Raw genomic sequence first — 14,207 nt, forward strand, 5'->3', positions numbered from 1 at the left:
GGAATGGAGTGATAGACACTAAGAAAGATAAGAAGATTTCCCGCCTAAATACCAAGATGCGAGCAAAGTTACCCAAATCTTTCTTTGACATTATGGATGATTTTGAATTGAGAGATATTTGGCGAGAAAGAAATGCAGAGGAATATGACTTCACTTTCTTCTCGGACAGGCATCAATCCCTCTCAAGGATTGATTTTATTCTAACCACTAATGATTTGCTTTCTAGGGTCAAGAAAACAAAGATTGCAGCTAGGGTCCTTTCGGACCATAACCCAGTTTGGATGGAGTTGGGAAGGGTAGTGCAGGCAAGAAGGTCTTGGAGAATGAATGAAAACTTATTTAGATATGAAAAGTATATTAATGATTGTAAAAAATTACTATCTGAATATTTTGTTTTGAATATGAATAAGGGTACATCTATGGAATTTGTATGGGACGCAAGCAAAGCGTATATGAGAGGAGTTTTGATGAATATAAATAAAACACATAGAAATAAGCAAGGGTTAAAACGAACAGAACTGGAAGAGGAAATTAAGAGAAAAGAGCTGGAGTTAACAATGAACCCAGACGATACAAAGGTTAAGGAAGCTATTAACATATTAAAATCTCAATTTGACATGTTGATCTCTGACCAGGTAGCTACTAATTTATTATATGCAAAACACAATACTTTTTGTAATGCAAACAAACCTGGCAGATGGTTAGCTTATCAGATTAGGAAAAAAAGGAAAACTCGAAATATATCTAAACTGATTTATAGAGGGAAGGAGGTGTTTCAACAGGAAGAGATTCAAAAGGCTTTCTGGGAATTTTTTACAGAACTGTATAAAGGGGATAAAATTAATGGTTTAGACATAGACAAATATTTAGACAAAGAGAAAATACCTTCAGTTAGAGAAGAACACAGGCAAAAATTGAATCAACCAATAACCTCGGGGGAAATCCTGCAGGTAATTAAGCAATTAAAGTCAGGGAAAGCACCAGGTACAGATGGCTTGACAGCGGTTTACTATAAAAACTTACAGTTAGAAATGGTAGAACCTCTTAGAGAATTATTTAATATGATTCAAACGGAAGGTAAAGTCCCTCCATCTTGGAAGACAGCGTTTATATCTTTGATACCCAAAGAAGATCAAGATACTACTCAACCCAAAAATTATAGACCTATTTCATTACTGAATGTAGATTATAAAATTTTTACTAAAATATTAGCAAATAGGTTGATGTTGGTCATTCAACAATTGATACATACGGACCAAACAGGTTTTATACAAGGGAGACAGATGAAAAGTAATGTTAGATTAATTATTAATGCATTAGAATATTTGGGAAAGAACAACCAGATCCCTGCTGCGTTTATATTTTTGGATGCTGAGAAGGCCTTTGATCGAGTTAACTGGCAATTTCTGCTGAAGATACTGCAAAAAATGCAGATAGGAGATAATTTTTTACAGTCAATTAAAGCAATATACCAACAGCAAACAGCACAAATCATAGTCAATGGAAGTTTAACAGACTCTTTTCAAATTGGAAAAGGTACAAGACAGGGCTGTCCTTTGTCCCCATTATTGTTTATTATAACTTTGGAAGTATTGTTGAATAAAATACGGGGCTTGGATGGTTTAAAAGGGATCAAGATTAGGCAGCAAGAATATAGAGTCCGCGCTTTTGCGGATGATTTGGTCATAATATTGGAACAACCGCAGGAATCCAGTATGGTTTTAATGAATACGATTAATCAATATGGTCAAGTGTCGGGCTTTAAAATAAACTTAGGAAAAACCAAAATATTAGCTATAAATATGAATATTAAACAAAAGGAAGAATTAGGAGTGATGCTAGGATGTGAGGTAGTTAAAAAAGTCAAATATCTTGGAGTTAACATTTTAACTTCAAATGGGAAATTGTATAAGCATAATTATGAACCACTTTGGCATAGCATACAGACAGAGATGAAAAAATGGGAGAAATTGCACTTATCTTTGCTGGGTAGGATAGCGGCAGTGAAAATGAACATTTTACCAAAATTTTTATTTCTTTTCCAAATGTTACCTATACTTAAAAAAGATGCGAACCTTTTAGAATGGCAGAAGGGTATCAACAAATTTGTGTGGGCAGGAAAGAAGCCGAGGGTAAAGATGAAAATAATGCAAGATGTACGTGAGAGAGGAGGTTTGAAACTACCTAATTTAAAACTATATTATGATGCAGTGGCATTATCTGTAATTAGTGATTGGACTCATTTAACCAATGATAGAATATTGAATATTGAGGGACACGATCTGGTATTTGGTTGGCATGCTTACCTGTTATTCAACAAAAAATTGGATAAGAATTTTAAAAGTCATATTTTAAGAAATGCTTTATTGCGGGTTTGGAAGAAATACCAATATAAATTAAATGACAAGATACCCATGTGGGCAATTCCTAGACACGCAATTGAAAATATGAATACAGCACAAAAACAGGACAGAATTACTTACAGACAGCTTCTTACCTCGAAAAGGGGGGTATTACAATTAAAATCTTTAGAGGTATTAAAAGAGGAGAAGGTAGTTCAAACATGGTTCCAGTATGGGCAATTACAGGCTAGGTGGAAAATAGATCAAAAAATTGGTTTTATCCAAGTTGAGGATAATCTGTTTAAACAAATAAGAGATCAAAGCTTAATGCATATAAAGAGGATATATAATGTATTAATACAGATGGATTCGGAAACAGAATTAGTTAAAGATTGTATGATAAAATGGGCTCAAAATATTGAGGAACCAATAATGTTGGATACATGGGAAAGAATCTGGGTAAGAAATGTGAAATTTACACAAGCTCAAAATCTGAGAGAAAATTTTTACAAGATGTTCTATAGATGGCATTTAGATCCTAAAAAGTTGGCTTCTATGTATCCGAATGTACAGCCTAAATGTTGGAGGTGGTTCTCTCGACGCTACATATTATCATATATGGTGGACCTGCCAAAAGGTTAAGGCATTTTGGATAAAAATATGGTGGGTCATGCAAAATGTTTTTAAAAGAAGGATAAAGTTTATTCCTCAGTTATTTTTACTAGGTATATGTACTGACTTTACAGTGGTAGAGACCAATTTTATTCTGCACCTGATAACTGCAGCAAGACTGTTGGTGGCGCAATATTGGAAGAAGGAAGACTTGCCTACAATCCAAGAATGGACATTGAAAGTAACAAACTTAGCCGAAATGGCTAAAATATCGGCATATCTCAAAGATCATTCAAATGAGATATATAAACGAGACTGGAAAAAATGGATTGACTATATACAAAATAAATACGGGACTAAGAAATTCCAGTTAGCCTATGCTTAAGATCAGAAATGATTTAAACTGTTAAAAGTCAGTTCAGTAAGAAGAAGCTAAGGTCAATCTAGAATGTCATTAATTTCTTTATTTCTTTTTTCTCAATAGATTTTAGACTGTGTTAGTTAAAAATCCATACCGTGTACGGGTTCTGGGAAGTCGGGGGGGGGGGGGAAGGAGGAGGGGGGGTGGGGGGGTGGAGGGAGGGAGGGGTACACACAACAAAAAAATTGTACTTCAATGTCTTAATGATTGACAAATGATGACATATTTGTGTTTTTTTTTTTAAAGGAAGTACCCTATCTTATTTTATAATTGGGTTCCTAGGGTTCTTTGTGCAAAACTAGTTAACCACCATATACCAAGTTCCACTGGCAGTAACAATCCAAACTGTCATTGCATTGCTATTACCATGGCTGAAATGACTAAAGTAGCTGAACAACACAGAGAATAAAAAGTACTGCAATCTCTCAACTGTTTTTTTTTCCTCTTTTCTAAATCATTTCTAATATTACAATATTTTATTTAATAAGGAGCCACTGGATGCTTATACATTATCCCAGTTGTGGCTGGTTATTTCATAAATGTATTTATTATATGATGTATTTACATTGAGTCTCATGTTTCATTTTATTGTTGCCAAAGTTAAAGTTTGGTTTAGGCTTTCCTAAATAACTTAGTATCACAAATTTAACTACCAAACCCAAAGCAATGGAATTGAAGTAAATCACTTTTAATACTGCTTGAAATACAGTGATTCTTAAAACTATCAAAAAAAGAAAGAAAGAAAAAAAGAAGAAAAAATCCTTGGATCCAGAATGATATATAGAATAATTCATTATGAAATGAACTTTCAATAAACATATCGTTAATTACAGGGTTCTTGAATTCTCTCTTCTATTACCTAAATTTTTGGGGCAAAGCAAATTCCCATATTGATACTAATTTAAAAGAGCATGTACATCAGTTTTCAAATGCCTTATGAAAACAATTGTATCAACGAACAAGTATTAAACAAATTCCTTAAAAATACATTTAAGAAACCAACTGCAATAACCCCTATAACAGATAGTGGGCATTTTTCCTAATTTCTTATGTTTGCCACCTTCTTATAAAGTAATAAAGCTAACATAAAATCCCAATAAAAAATTAATGTTGCATCAATAATCAAATCTGTAATTTTATTAAATGTCTTATACCTTATACTGAATATATATTTTTCACATGTTTAAGAAAAGGAAAACTGAGGGAGTAGAGATAAAGAGTCAAATTTTGCTTTCATTTAGTTAATCCAAAGCAAAATGAATCTGTGCCTTTTGGATGCTTCAAATTCCTGAATACACCAATGGTTACAACTGTAAAGCACAAAATTGTACTACTTAATCATCTCCTTATCCTTAAGAGTACACATCTGTATAATAATTTGTACATTTGAAAAAAAAATCATGGTTTTTTTAGAATTTCAAAACTATAGTATTGTAATGATAAGCAACATATGAAGGAGATCTATTTTTCAAATAAAGTGCTGATTTTGGAACGTATGATAACTAATAGTTGGCAAGTTCCTGAAGTAGACTGTGGGAAGATCAATACAAAAGGAATAACAACACAGAGCTGGACTATTTAAGTGCGATCCCACTTGGTATAAATTGATTCATTTCGTTCTCCTCCTCTTCCCATTGTTAATTTCACTTCTTACTCTTTGCCTTTTTTTAAAAAAAACCTTTTTTACTTTGGTTACTATTCGGAACAATTGTCCCATTATCTGTCTTCCCTTTTTCCCCCAAGTTTTTTTTAATGATGAAACGGACTATTTTCTTTCATTGAAAAGACCGTTTCAATCAGCCTAGATTTATTTCTACAAATTGGAGGGAAAACAGGAGAAAAGAGGGGGGGGGTAGAATAGCATTAATTTTGTTTATTGTAATACTTGCGAGAGAAGAACCGCGGGTTCTTGTCGTCGTCCCCCCCTTTGCACAAGTTGCCCGAAACCAACCCTACAAATCACTATTAAAACCCGAGACATACACACACGCCCCGGCTCTCCCTTCTCCCACCCATCCAAGGCCCTGTATTATATCCCCCAGCCATTCAAGGCGAAATTGCTTCTTCTCCTCCTCCCTCAACCTGTGGAGAGGGCGAAGCTTCCCTCATCCGAGGCCCTCAGGATCAGCCACTGACTCTGAATGAGGGGGGGAAAGGGCCTCTTCTCCCCGTTAACCTCCCCCCCTCAACCCGTCAGCGTGAGGCAGATTCAAACTGGAGGAGAGCGAGAGCCTACCTCGCTTCCTCCCTTCTCTCCCGCCCGCTCCGCGCTTCTCCCGAGGGTCATCCTCCCTTCCCCCACGCAAAAAAAATGCCTCCGTGTGGAGCCCGCTTGGCCGCGGAACTCTTCTGACCACTCACCCGGCCCTTCTCGCCGCGGCCCTTCAAACCTCCCTCCGGCCGAGCTCCTCACCACCTCGCCGCCGCCATGTTAGGACCTGGTGCAGACGGACTGCGTCAGTGGAGGAGGGGACGAAGCGGGAAACCCGGAGCGGCTGGAGGCTGGCGCGGGCAGAAAGGAGGGGAGCACGGGCGCGCGCGCGTGTATGTGTGTGCATGCGAGTGTGTGTGTATCGACGTGCTGGAGGAGAGTCTGAGGCTCTGGCGGCAAAGTCATTCCACCTGGCGCTTCAGCAAGGCGGTCAAAGAAGGCTCTTCAAGATCCCCGCTCCGCAGCTGAGCCCCGTTTTTTTTAATCGCCCTCTTAGGGACGCTGCCTTTGGCGGGCTCCCGGCCTGGCTTGTCTCAAAATCGACGCCGAAGGAAGCGAAGGGATGGCCTTCGCTCGCCTTTCTGTTTCGGCGACTAGTAAACCATAGTCCCGGTGGCAGTTTTAAGAGGAGCGTTTCAAGGCGCCCCGTACCATTACAAGGCCGACAAGCCAAGACATGACGGCGCTCTTACTGCTAATGTCTACGCCACCACTAAAATAGAATAGAATAGAATAGAATAGAATTCTTTATTGGCCAAGTGTGATTGGGCATACAAGGAATTTGTCTTTGGTGCATATGCTCTCAGTGTACATAAAAAGACAAGATACATTCGTCAAGAATCATAAGGTACAACACTTAAAATCATAGGGTACAAATAAGCAGTCAAGAAACAATATCAATATAATTTGATATTGTCTAGATTTGTTAAAGTAGGAAAAACGGTATTGTACATATCAATGTCTAGACGGATTAAGCTACACTGAACAGGATGTCCTACCTAGGCTTTCGGCTGGACAGGACCTGGAAGCAATATTTCAACACCATTGACAGCACAGTTATTCATAATAAAAGCTCACGGTCCCTCCTTTTGGATGGACAATTATAGTCACTGATTTTGATCACCCTTTCTACTATTTCCCACATCTCCCTTTCACGCGCCGGTGTGTGTCCTATGTAACTTTCCAATAACGAGTTAATAATTCAGGTTGTCATACGGAACGCGAACCTTAAGTTCTATCTATGCCAAATTTGATAACATCTCCCAACCTTTTGATAAATCACTTTGTATGATAGATATAACAATAATAATTTAGTAACTAATTATTAATAATTTTAAATAATAGTTTTTGTATCCCTGTAAGCCGCCTTGAGTCGCCATGTGCGAATAGGCGGCAATATAAATTTTCTAATAAATTTATTCAACTTTTATCCCGCTCAATTCACGATCCTGGGAGGCTCATAACAATCGGAGAAATTAGTAATCAAGATACGGCACAGGCAGAAGTAGAAATTGGCCTTTATTTATTTATTTTGCATCACCAACGTCTGAATTCCCGCCTGCGAGATCCAAGCGTCCCTCCGTTTAAAGACTACAATTCCCGAAAGGCAGCGAGCTTGGCCGGCGAGGCACGCCGGGAAATGGAGGACAGGACGAGATTCTTTTGAGCGGGCATTGAAATAGACAGTTACGGAAGCCGAGGAAGTACAATTAAGTTCGTTATTGGAAAACGGCCGGATACGGGGCCCGGGATTTTCAAGGCGCTTTTTGTACTCTAGGTGGGGTTCCGTGAGAGGCTTTCCGTACAACCAGGAATGGCTTTTGCACCACGTGATCTTTGAGGAGGAGCCGGCGGCGGGTCATTCGCGGGGCGTCTACCTTGCTAACCGGCAGCATGGCCGCGCGGAGGACACCGCATGGGTTTAATTTGCTCCTGGAGGAAGAGGCGGGCTGCCGTGTCTTGCATCCCACGGAGGGGAGAATTTCAGCGGTTTGTGCAGAGTCCAGCTAGGTATTGATTTCCAGATCTCAAGCAATGTGCTTCGTTACACGCGAAGAAGTCCAGTGCATCGTGTCAAAAGGTCGTATCCCCGCTTCTGCGTAATTCCCATCGCCAAAGGTGGTTTTTAACTGCTTAGATTAGAGAGAGTGCTGTATTCTTCTTCTTTTTCTTTAAGATGGTGATGGAATTCTTATGCCTACTTTAAAATACGTATGTCTTTGTTAAAGACGTTGCAGTTGTCTGGAAAGATTTTGGTTCAGATGCTGTCTTGTCTTTTTCATGGGATGCTTCCTTGTTGAAATGCCAGCTTTTTGGAAAAGCGCTGTATTGCCTTCGTGCAACGGTACTCGGTACAGTTGCAGATTGTGTACTTATTGGAAGAATAAAATTTCCAAACATTTGGAAAATAAACGGTTTTTTAAAAAATAAAAATAAAATACACACCAGGGAGTGTCACAAAGAAACTTTGAGGAGCTTGGCAGTAAGAAGGCTATTGAATATGAAAATAAATGTTTTAAAATATCATATTTTTACAATAATTGGTGTAATATGAAAATGATAAATGCTATTACAAAAATATTGAATGTGCTGACTGTTGATGAATTGTTTCTTATCTGATTCTCTTTTAAACCTCGGTTTATAACTAACAAAAGCATAAGCCATTAATTCCTTAAGGTTTTATAAGTTTATTCTAAAATCACCCAGCCATCATTTGGGAAATATCATGTATGTTCATATTTTAATTTGGATGCTGTGGTGGTTCAAGGTTTAAGTAAGGTGTGTCCAACCTTTTGGCTTGCCTAGGGGCTGCATTGAGGGTAGAGAAATTGTCTATATGTAAGTACAATTAATAGTATATGTGTGTATAAAGTTAAAAGTTTATGATCTTGTGCCACCACAGGCAGGCAGCACATTGGAAACATCTGCTTTAAATCAAGGAAATGACCAAACTAATATTTTTCTCTTGATTTTCTTAATTATGACAACTGTCTCCTGCTCTTATATACCAGAGTTATGCTTCATTTTGAATTTGCAGCCATAGCAGCCATCTGCAGTTCTTTAAAGTAGCCATACTTATTTTATTCATCTCAAAAAACAAAAATATTGTTCCGTAGTTGTGAAGGAATCTGCTCCTCATCCATCCTGCAGTAAGATTATCTTCTTTGGTAATGATCTCTTGGAGTGCACTTCAGCCAAGAAAATCTGATTTAAATGCACATTTCTGAATATAAGCGCCATTTGCACAACATGGAAAGTTGTGTTACTTTTGAATTTGGCATACCTTTCAAATCAACCTTGCATTCAGCTGTAGCTAAAATGAATCAGGGTACAGGTAGTCCTTGAGATATAATGGGAACTCAAATTTATGACAGGTTTCCCCCAAAGCTACTTACAACTTCATTTTGCAGTTACAGCTGCTGCTGTTTAACCTGTGGTCATTCACTCTTAAAACTGACCACAGGAATACTGCAGCACCCCCCTGGCTCCCATCCTGCTCTATGGAGACCCCACAGGCCTTGTGCCTATTCCCCGCATGCCTGTCACCTATCACACACTTAACTTTTGAACAACTCTGGATCTCATGTTAGGGAAAGAGTCAGGCCATGCATCCCTGGGCCACATGGCTGCCTCTTAGAAGTTGCCATCATTTTGGTAATTTGGATCCACACAAAAATTTTGGAGTTAAACATGAGAGGTTGAAGAAGATGGGAAAACAGGGCTGATCTAATGATGCCACTTGTTTTCAATCGTCACACAAAAATGAGGGACGTGGAATGGCAAGCAAAGGTATAGGGAGTCCCCCTACTCCACCCTCATTTAAGTATCACAAATACTTCATTTCTTTAAAAACTGGATGAAGCAGAAAAGTTGACTGGGATGTTGTATAAGATGAGAAGAGTCTTACAACAGGATTGCCCTAGATTTGCTGGCTTGACTGGAGTGAATAACCAGATTAGTATTTCATTAATAGTTCTCACCCCAATAGGTTCCACCTGTCATGGAAACCTGCTCTTAAAGCTTTCTCATTGATGTTTCTTCCTGGGAGCTAGCCGATACCTGTTTTTCCTCAGGCTAGGCAAAATGTTGTAATAATGGTAGAAAGGCAAAGAGGATGACATTAATTAAGCAAACGATTAACTTTCACCCAAATCCTCAAAGTAAAATTATTACCTTGAGTATTCTTTTTTTTTTTTTACTTTGGCTTTTTAAATTCCATGTTTTCAAGTCCATTTTGCATTATCGTTGTGGATATTTGGTTTTGTGATGAGTTGTGTTGTATTTTCAGTTTTACCACAGTTCTGAATTAATTTCATATATCTTTTCCTTATGGTGGATGTTTTAATTGTACTACTTTTTTAAAAACCTGGGCATCTTCTTGAACATTATTTTGTAAGTTGTGGAAGCCTGACTGATGCAGCACCCCATATGTTGAATCAATAATGATAATAATGAAAAATCCAGACTTAGTTCTACCTAATAGGAAGGGCTGTGTCAATTGATGGAGGAAAATAGAATACATCATATGCCTCCATTTGGAATACCTAGAATGAGATGATAGAGACATAGGAACATAATTGTATGGTTATCCGTGGTTAGAGTTCATGACAAATTAGAGTCAATTTCAAAATTATGCTAAACTCACTCAATTCCTCCTCACTGCTATGCCAGAATAAGCATAAGAATAGGAGGAAAACAAAATGGTTTCTTACTATAGTTTTTATAGATAGTCTGATTAAGAGTATCTTGTATTTAATTAAAGCATTGTGGGGCTTATTAATAAGAAATACTGTGTTTTCCCCAAAATAAGACAGGGTCTTATTTTCTTTTGCCACCGCCCCCCAAAATAAGCACCTGGCCTTATTTACTGGGAGATCTTATTATTTTTGAGGTACAGGAGTGGAGAGCGTGGTGACCGCATGGCTGCTGCTGTGTTGCAATATTTTTGGGAGGGCTTATTTTTTGGGGAGGGCTTATTTTAGCACATGCACTCCAAAGCCTGATTGGGCTTATTATCTGGGGAGGTCTTATTTTCAGGGAAACAGTATATCTTGGCAGACAAATAATTTTACATTCTTATTCTTCCTACAGTCACTTCATATTATATGGTAAAGGAAATAAAAAGTGTTATATCTGCAAATAACATTTCTTTTTTTCCCCCTAATGTGTGCTTGTGGCAGTCAGAAATGAAGAAAGAAGTCCTGAGTGCCCTTGGAAGAAGAAGCCCATCCAAATGACAAATATGCTTAGCCTAAGACGTTTTTCTCCAATTGCAACAAGATGTTTTAACTGTCGAACTTGGAGCAGCGACACTTTGTTGAATCAACTCAATAACTTTACAAATGAACACCAAGTGTTCAATCTTGTTTCCAAGAACAGAGCCAGACTCTCTGAAAAACATGTGAAAAGTGCAATTAAGAAACTTGTGCAGGTGCAAAGGAAGAGGCCTTGGTCCTCAGAAACCATGGCTTACATAAGAAGTCATTCTCAGTTTTTTGTACTTCGCATCTTGGCAGAAAATAAGATTGAATGTATGGATAATGAAGCATTGATAGATGTGTTATATAGCATGCTCTGGTAAGTAGCATGATATTTAATTTCAAGCACAGCTTTTATTGTCTGTCCCAAAGGTGCTTTTTTTCAGGAGGCAACTGGACTTTCTTCTTTTTTCTTTTGAAGAAGTTTTGCTTCTCATCCAAGAAGCTTCTTCAGCTCTGACAGGATACTGGGGAACGGAAGGATTTATATTCCTTGCAGACAGCTGGTAATCTGCATCCTTTCAGAGGGTCTCTGAAGCACCTGGAGGTTTATCTGTGTCCTCAGGGTTACCTGAGTAGTGCTTCTGGTTCCTGCAGTCTACAATTTTTCTTCTGGAAATCCATTCCTACTCCCACCCGTTCAAAGGGTGTTCATCCCAAATTGTACAACTAAAGGTCTGTAGAGATTCTCTGCCATCCAGGTCATGGTTGCCCCAAAGGGGCTTTTTCAGGAGGCAACTGGACTTTCTTCAGACATCCCGAAGACGTCTTCAAAAGAAAAAAACAAGAAAGTCAATTTGCCTCCTGAAAAAGCACCTTTGGGACAACCACGACCTGAATGACGGAGAATCTCTACAGAGTTTTATTGTCTGATTTTATTTTTAAGAATGAATCACTTTTGTATACCCATAGGGAAATATCCTGTTGTTCCACAGGCAAACGTATTAAGTGTTAAAATTTGCTTATAGAATTCATACTTTAAAAAAAAAACTTCTTTAAAGTTCAATTTAGCAATCATAAAAATCACATTATATAGCAGCTATAATAGATTGTATATATGCATTTTTTAAAAACCCAAAGGAAAAAACCAGTGGTGTAATCAAGATAAAGTACAGCGCCCTACCTTTGCCACATAAAAGTTAGGATCAGTTTTTAAAATTGGGGAAATGCTCCTGGAGTAAAATGCAATAGAACTCCAGCATCACCTTTGTTCCATAAGTATATAAAAAAGAATATCCATCACTGATTCATCACAAGGCTGAATATCAACAAGTTTTGTTGCATATTTTTAAGTTGTTACATTTAATTTAATTTATTAACAGTTAGAAAACTATTTTACATATGGGTTGGGGGGAATTCAGAAACTGTCAATGGTTGCTAAAAAGTATATTTTGAAAAGAGGAAAGTAGCACTCTCTCCATCTTTGGCACATTAATCCGTTAATAATATTTCATTGTTTAATCATAAGGCCATTTCAGAACACAAAATACAGAACAATAATATGTGCATGCATCAGTGGTGGGTTGCAGGCGGTACGCCCTGGTACGGGTGTACCGGAGCCTGCCCAGAGCACCGGATACCATTCCGGTACGGTGCTCCAGAGGGCCTGCCCGCCTGAGCTCCTTACCAGTCTTTTAAGTCTTTCATGCTTCCACGCACGGCGCGTACAGCTCATGCGTGACGCTCCACTGAGCAGCTGGAGCGTCATGGAGACAGTAAGCCGCATGCACACACTATGCACATGTGTGCGCTGCACGCGTCCATGTGGACGATACCAGGCCCATTCCAACCGTACCGGTTGGAACGGGATGCCGAACCCACCACTGGCATGTATGTATGTATGTATTTTATTTAGTTAGTTAGTTTGTTAAATATGTACAAGATAACAGGTATAAGTATAAACATGGACATGAACAAAGGAAATGAGTATAAATAAATGGGGATAGTAGGACAGGGGACGGTAGGCATGCTGGTGTGCTTATGCACACCCCCTTTACGGACCTCTTAGGAATGGGGTGAGGTCCATGGTAGATAGTTTGAAGCTGTGGAGGTTTGAGGCTGTAACAACAGCCGGGCAGGGGATTCCAGGCATTGAGTACTGTGTTGCTGAAGTTGTATTTTCTGTAATTGAGTTTGGAGCCATTTACCTTGAGTTTGTATCTTTTGTTTCCCTTTGTATTATTGAGGTTGAAGCTAAAGTAGTTGTTGACAGGCAGGACGTTGTAGCAGACAATTTTGTGTACTATGTATGTATGTAGGTAGTGTAGCAAAAATAAATACAGTATATGCTACCAAGTTACAATTTGTTGATCTCAGTATATAGATTTCTTTAACTCTAAAATATCTATGACAATTTGTTTGGCTCACTTTTTATTCCTTCTGAAGGTTTGATGTTGATGCCCATGACTCACTTGTAGAAGAGTTGGTTATAGAAGGCTGGAAGCGATTAAATGAGTAAGTATATTTTTTATCTGTTTGTTCCTTTTCCTATTAATTGGAAAGTCAATATTTCATGCTTGGAATAAATCTCACAAAATTAGCACTAGCAGCAATATTTTTAATGCTTTCTCTTGTCTCACAGAACGTTGATGGTTCAAATTGTGACATTAGATAAATTTTCATGGATTATTATATTAAAAGTAGAAACTATCAATATAAAATTATTTTACTATAGTTATTTATTCAAAATATACTCAGTAACTTTAGACAGCAATTCTGAATTCCATATTCACTCACTAGAGTTTGTCCAAACTGAGTGTGTGATCAAGGAGAGCAAACAAAAATTTGCTGGTGAAGTTCAGCGGGAGGAAGAGACAAAGAAAGAACCAGCTGCTCATTCTGAGGAACCCTGTCCTCAGCTGTGAGGAATAAAAATATGTCCTCAGTAGCTACGGATTGTGAAGGATGTGCTCTGATGTTTGTAAGTTGTCAATTGTGAGTAACTACTGTGTTTCCCCGAAAATAAGACACGGTCTTATTTTCTTTCGACCCCCGAAATAAGCGCTTAGCCTTATTTTCAGGGAGGTCTTATTATTTTTGAGGTGCAGGAGGCGGTGAGTGTGGTCACCTCATGGCTACTGCTGTGTCGGGGAGGACTTATTTTCAAGGGAGGGCTTATTTAGTGCATGCGCTCGAAAGCCCGATTGGGCTTATTATCTGTGGAGGTCTTATTTTCAGGGAAACAGGGTAGTTAAGTAAGCAGAAACTGTAGGAAGGCATTATTCGTAGTCCTGTGCAGTCTGCAACTTTTTTTCCAAATTAAATCTGAAGTACTATACAGCTTCAAATACTAGTGTTCCGCAGTATTTGGATCTGAAGCAGGAAATGTACAGGTACTCCTCAACTTATGACCACAGTTGAGC

The 14,207-nt window shown here is 38.4% G+C and overlaps 2 protein-coding genes across 6 annotated transcripts in view; one reads left to right on the forward strand and one right to left on the reverse strand.

The window, feature by feature from the left end:
• The window catches only part of PPIG (peptidylprolyl isomerase G), a 29,984-nt gene extending 24,102 nt beyond the window's left edge, over positions 1-5,882 (reverse strand). For both annotated transcript variants that reach the window (XM_032216592.1, XM_032216601.1), the window contains exon 1: positions 5,737-5,882. The gene's annotated coding sequence lies outside the window, so the exon portion shown is untranslated. The remainder of the gene's footprint in view (positions 1-5,736) is intronic.
• Positions 5,883-7,332: 1,450 nt separating this feature from the next.
• The window catches only part of FASTKD1 (FAST kinase domains 1), a 28,205-nt gene continuing 21,330 nt past the window's right edge, over positions 7,333-14,207 (forward strand). The window contains exons 1-3 of one of the 4 annotated variants that reach the window (XM_032228727.1): positions 7,333-7,705; positions 10,768-11,164; positions 13,231-13,299. In XM_032228727.1, the coding sequence (XP_032084618.1) occupies positions 10,821-11,164; positions 13,231-13,299 (413 nt within the window). In that variant the 5' untranslated portion in view covers positions 7,333-7,705; positions 10,768-10,820. The remainder of the gene's footprint in view (positions 7,706-10,767; positions 11,165-13,230; positions 13,300-14,207) is intronic. The other 3 variants (XM_032228718.1, XM_032228735.1, XM_032228744.1) reach the window with 3 other exon arrangements.

This window comes from Thamnophis elegans, chromosome 1 (genome assembly GCF_009769535.1).
Source record: "Thamnophis elegans isolate rThaEle1 chromosome 1, rThaEle1.pri, whole genome shotgun sequence".
Taxonomy (NCBI): Eukaryota; Metazoa; Chordata; class Lepidosauria; order Squamata; family Colubridae; genus Thamnophis; species Thamnophis elegans.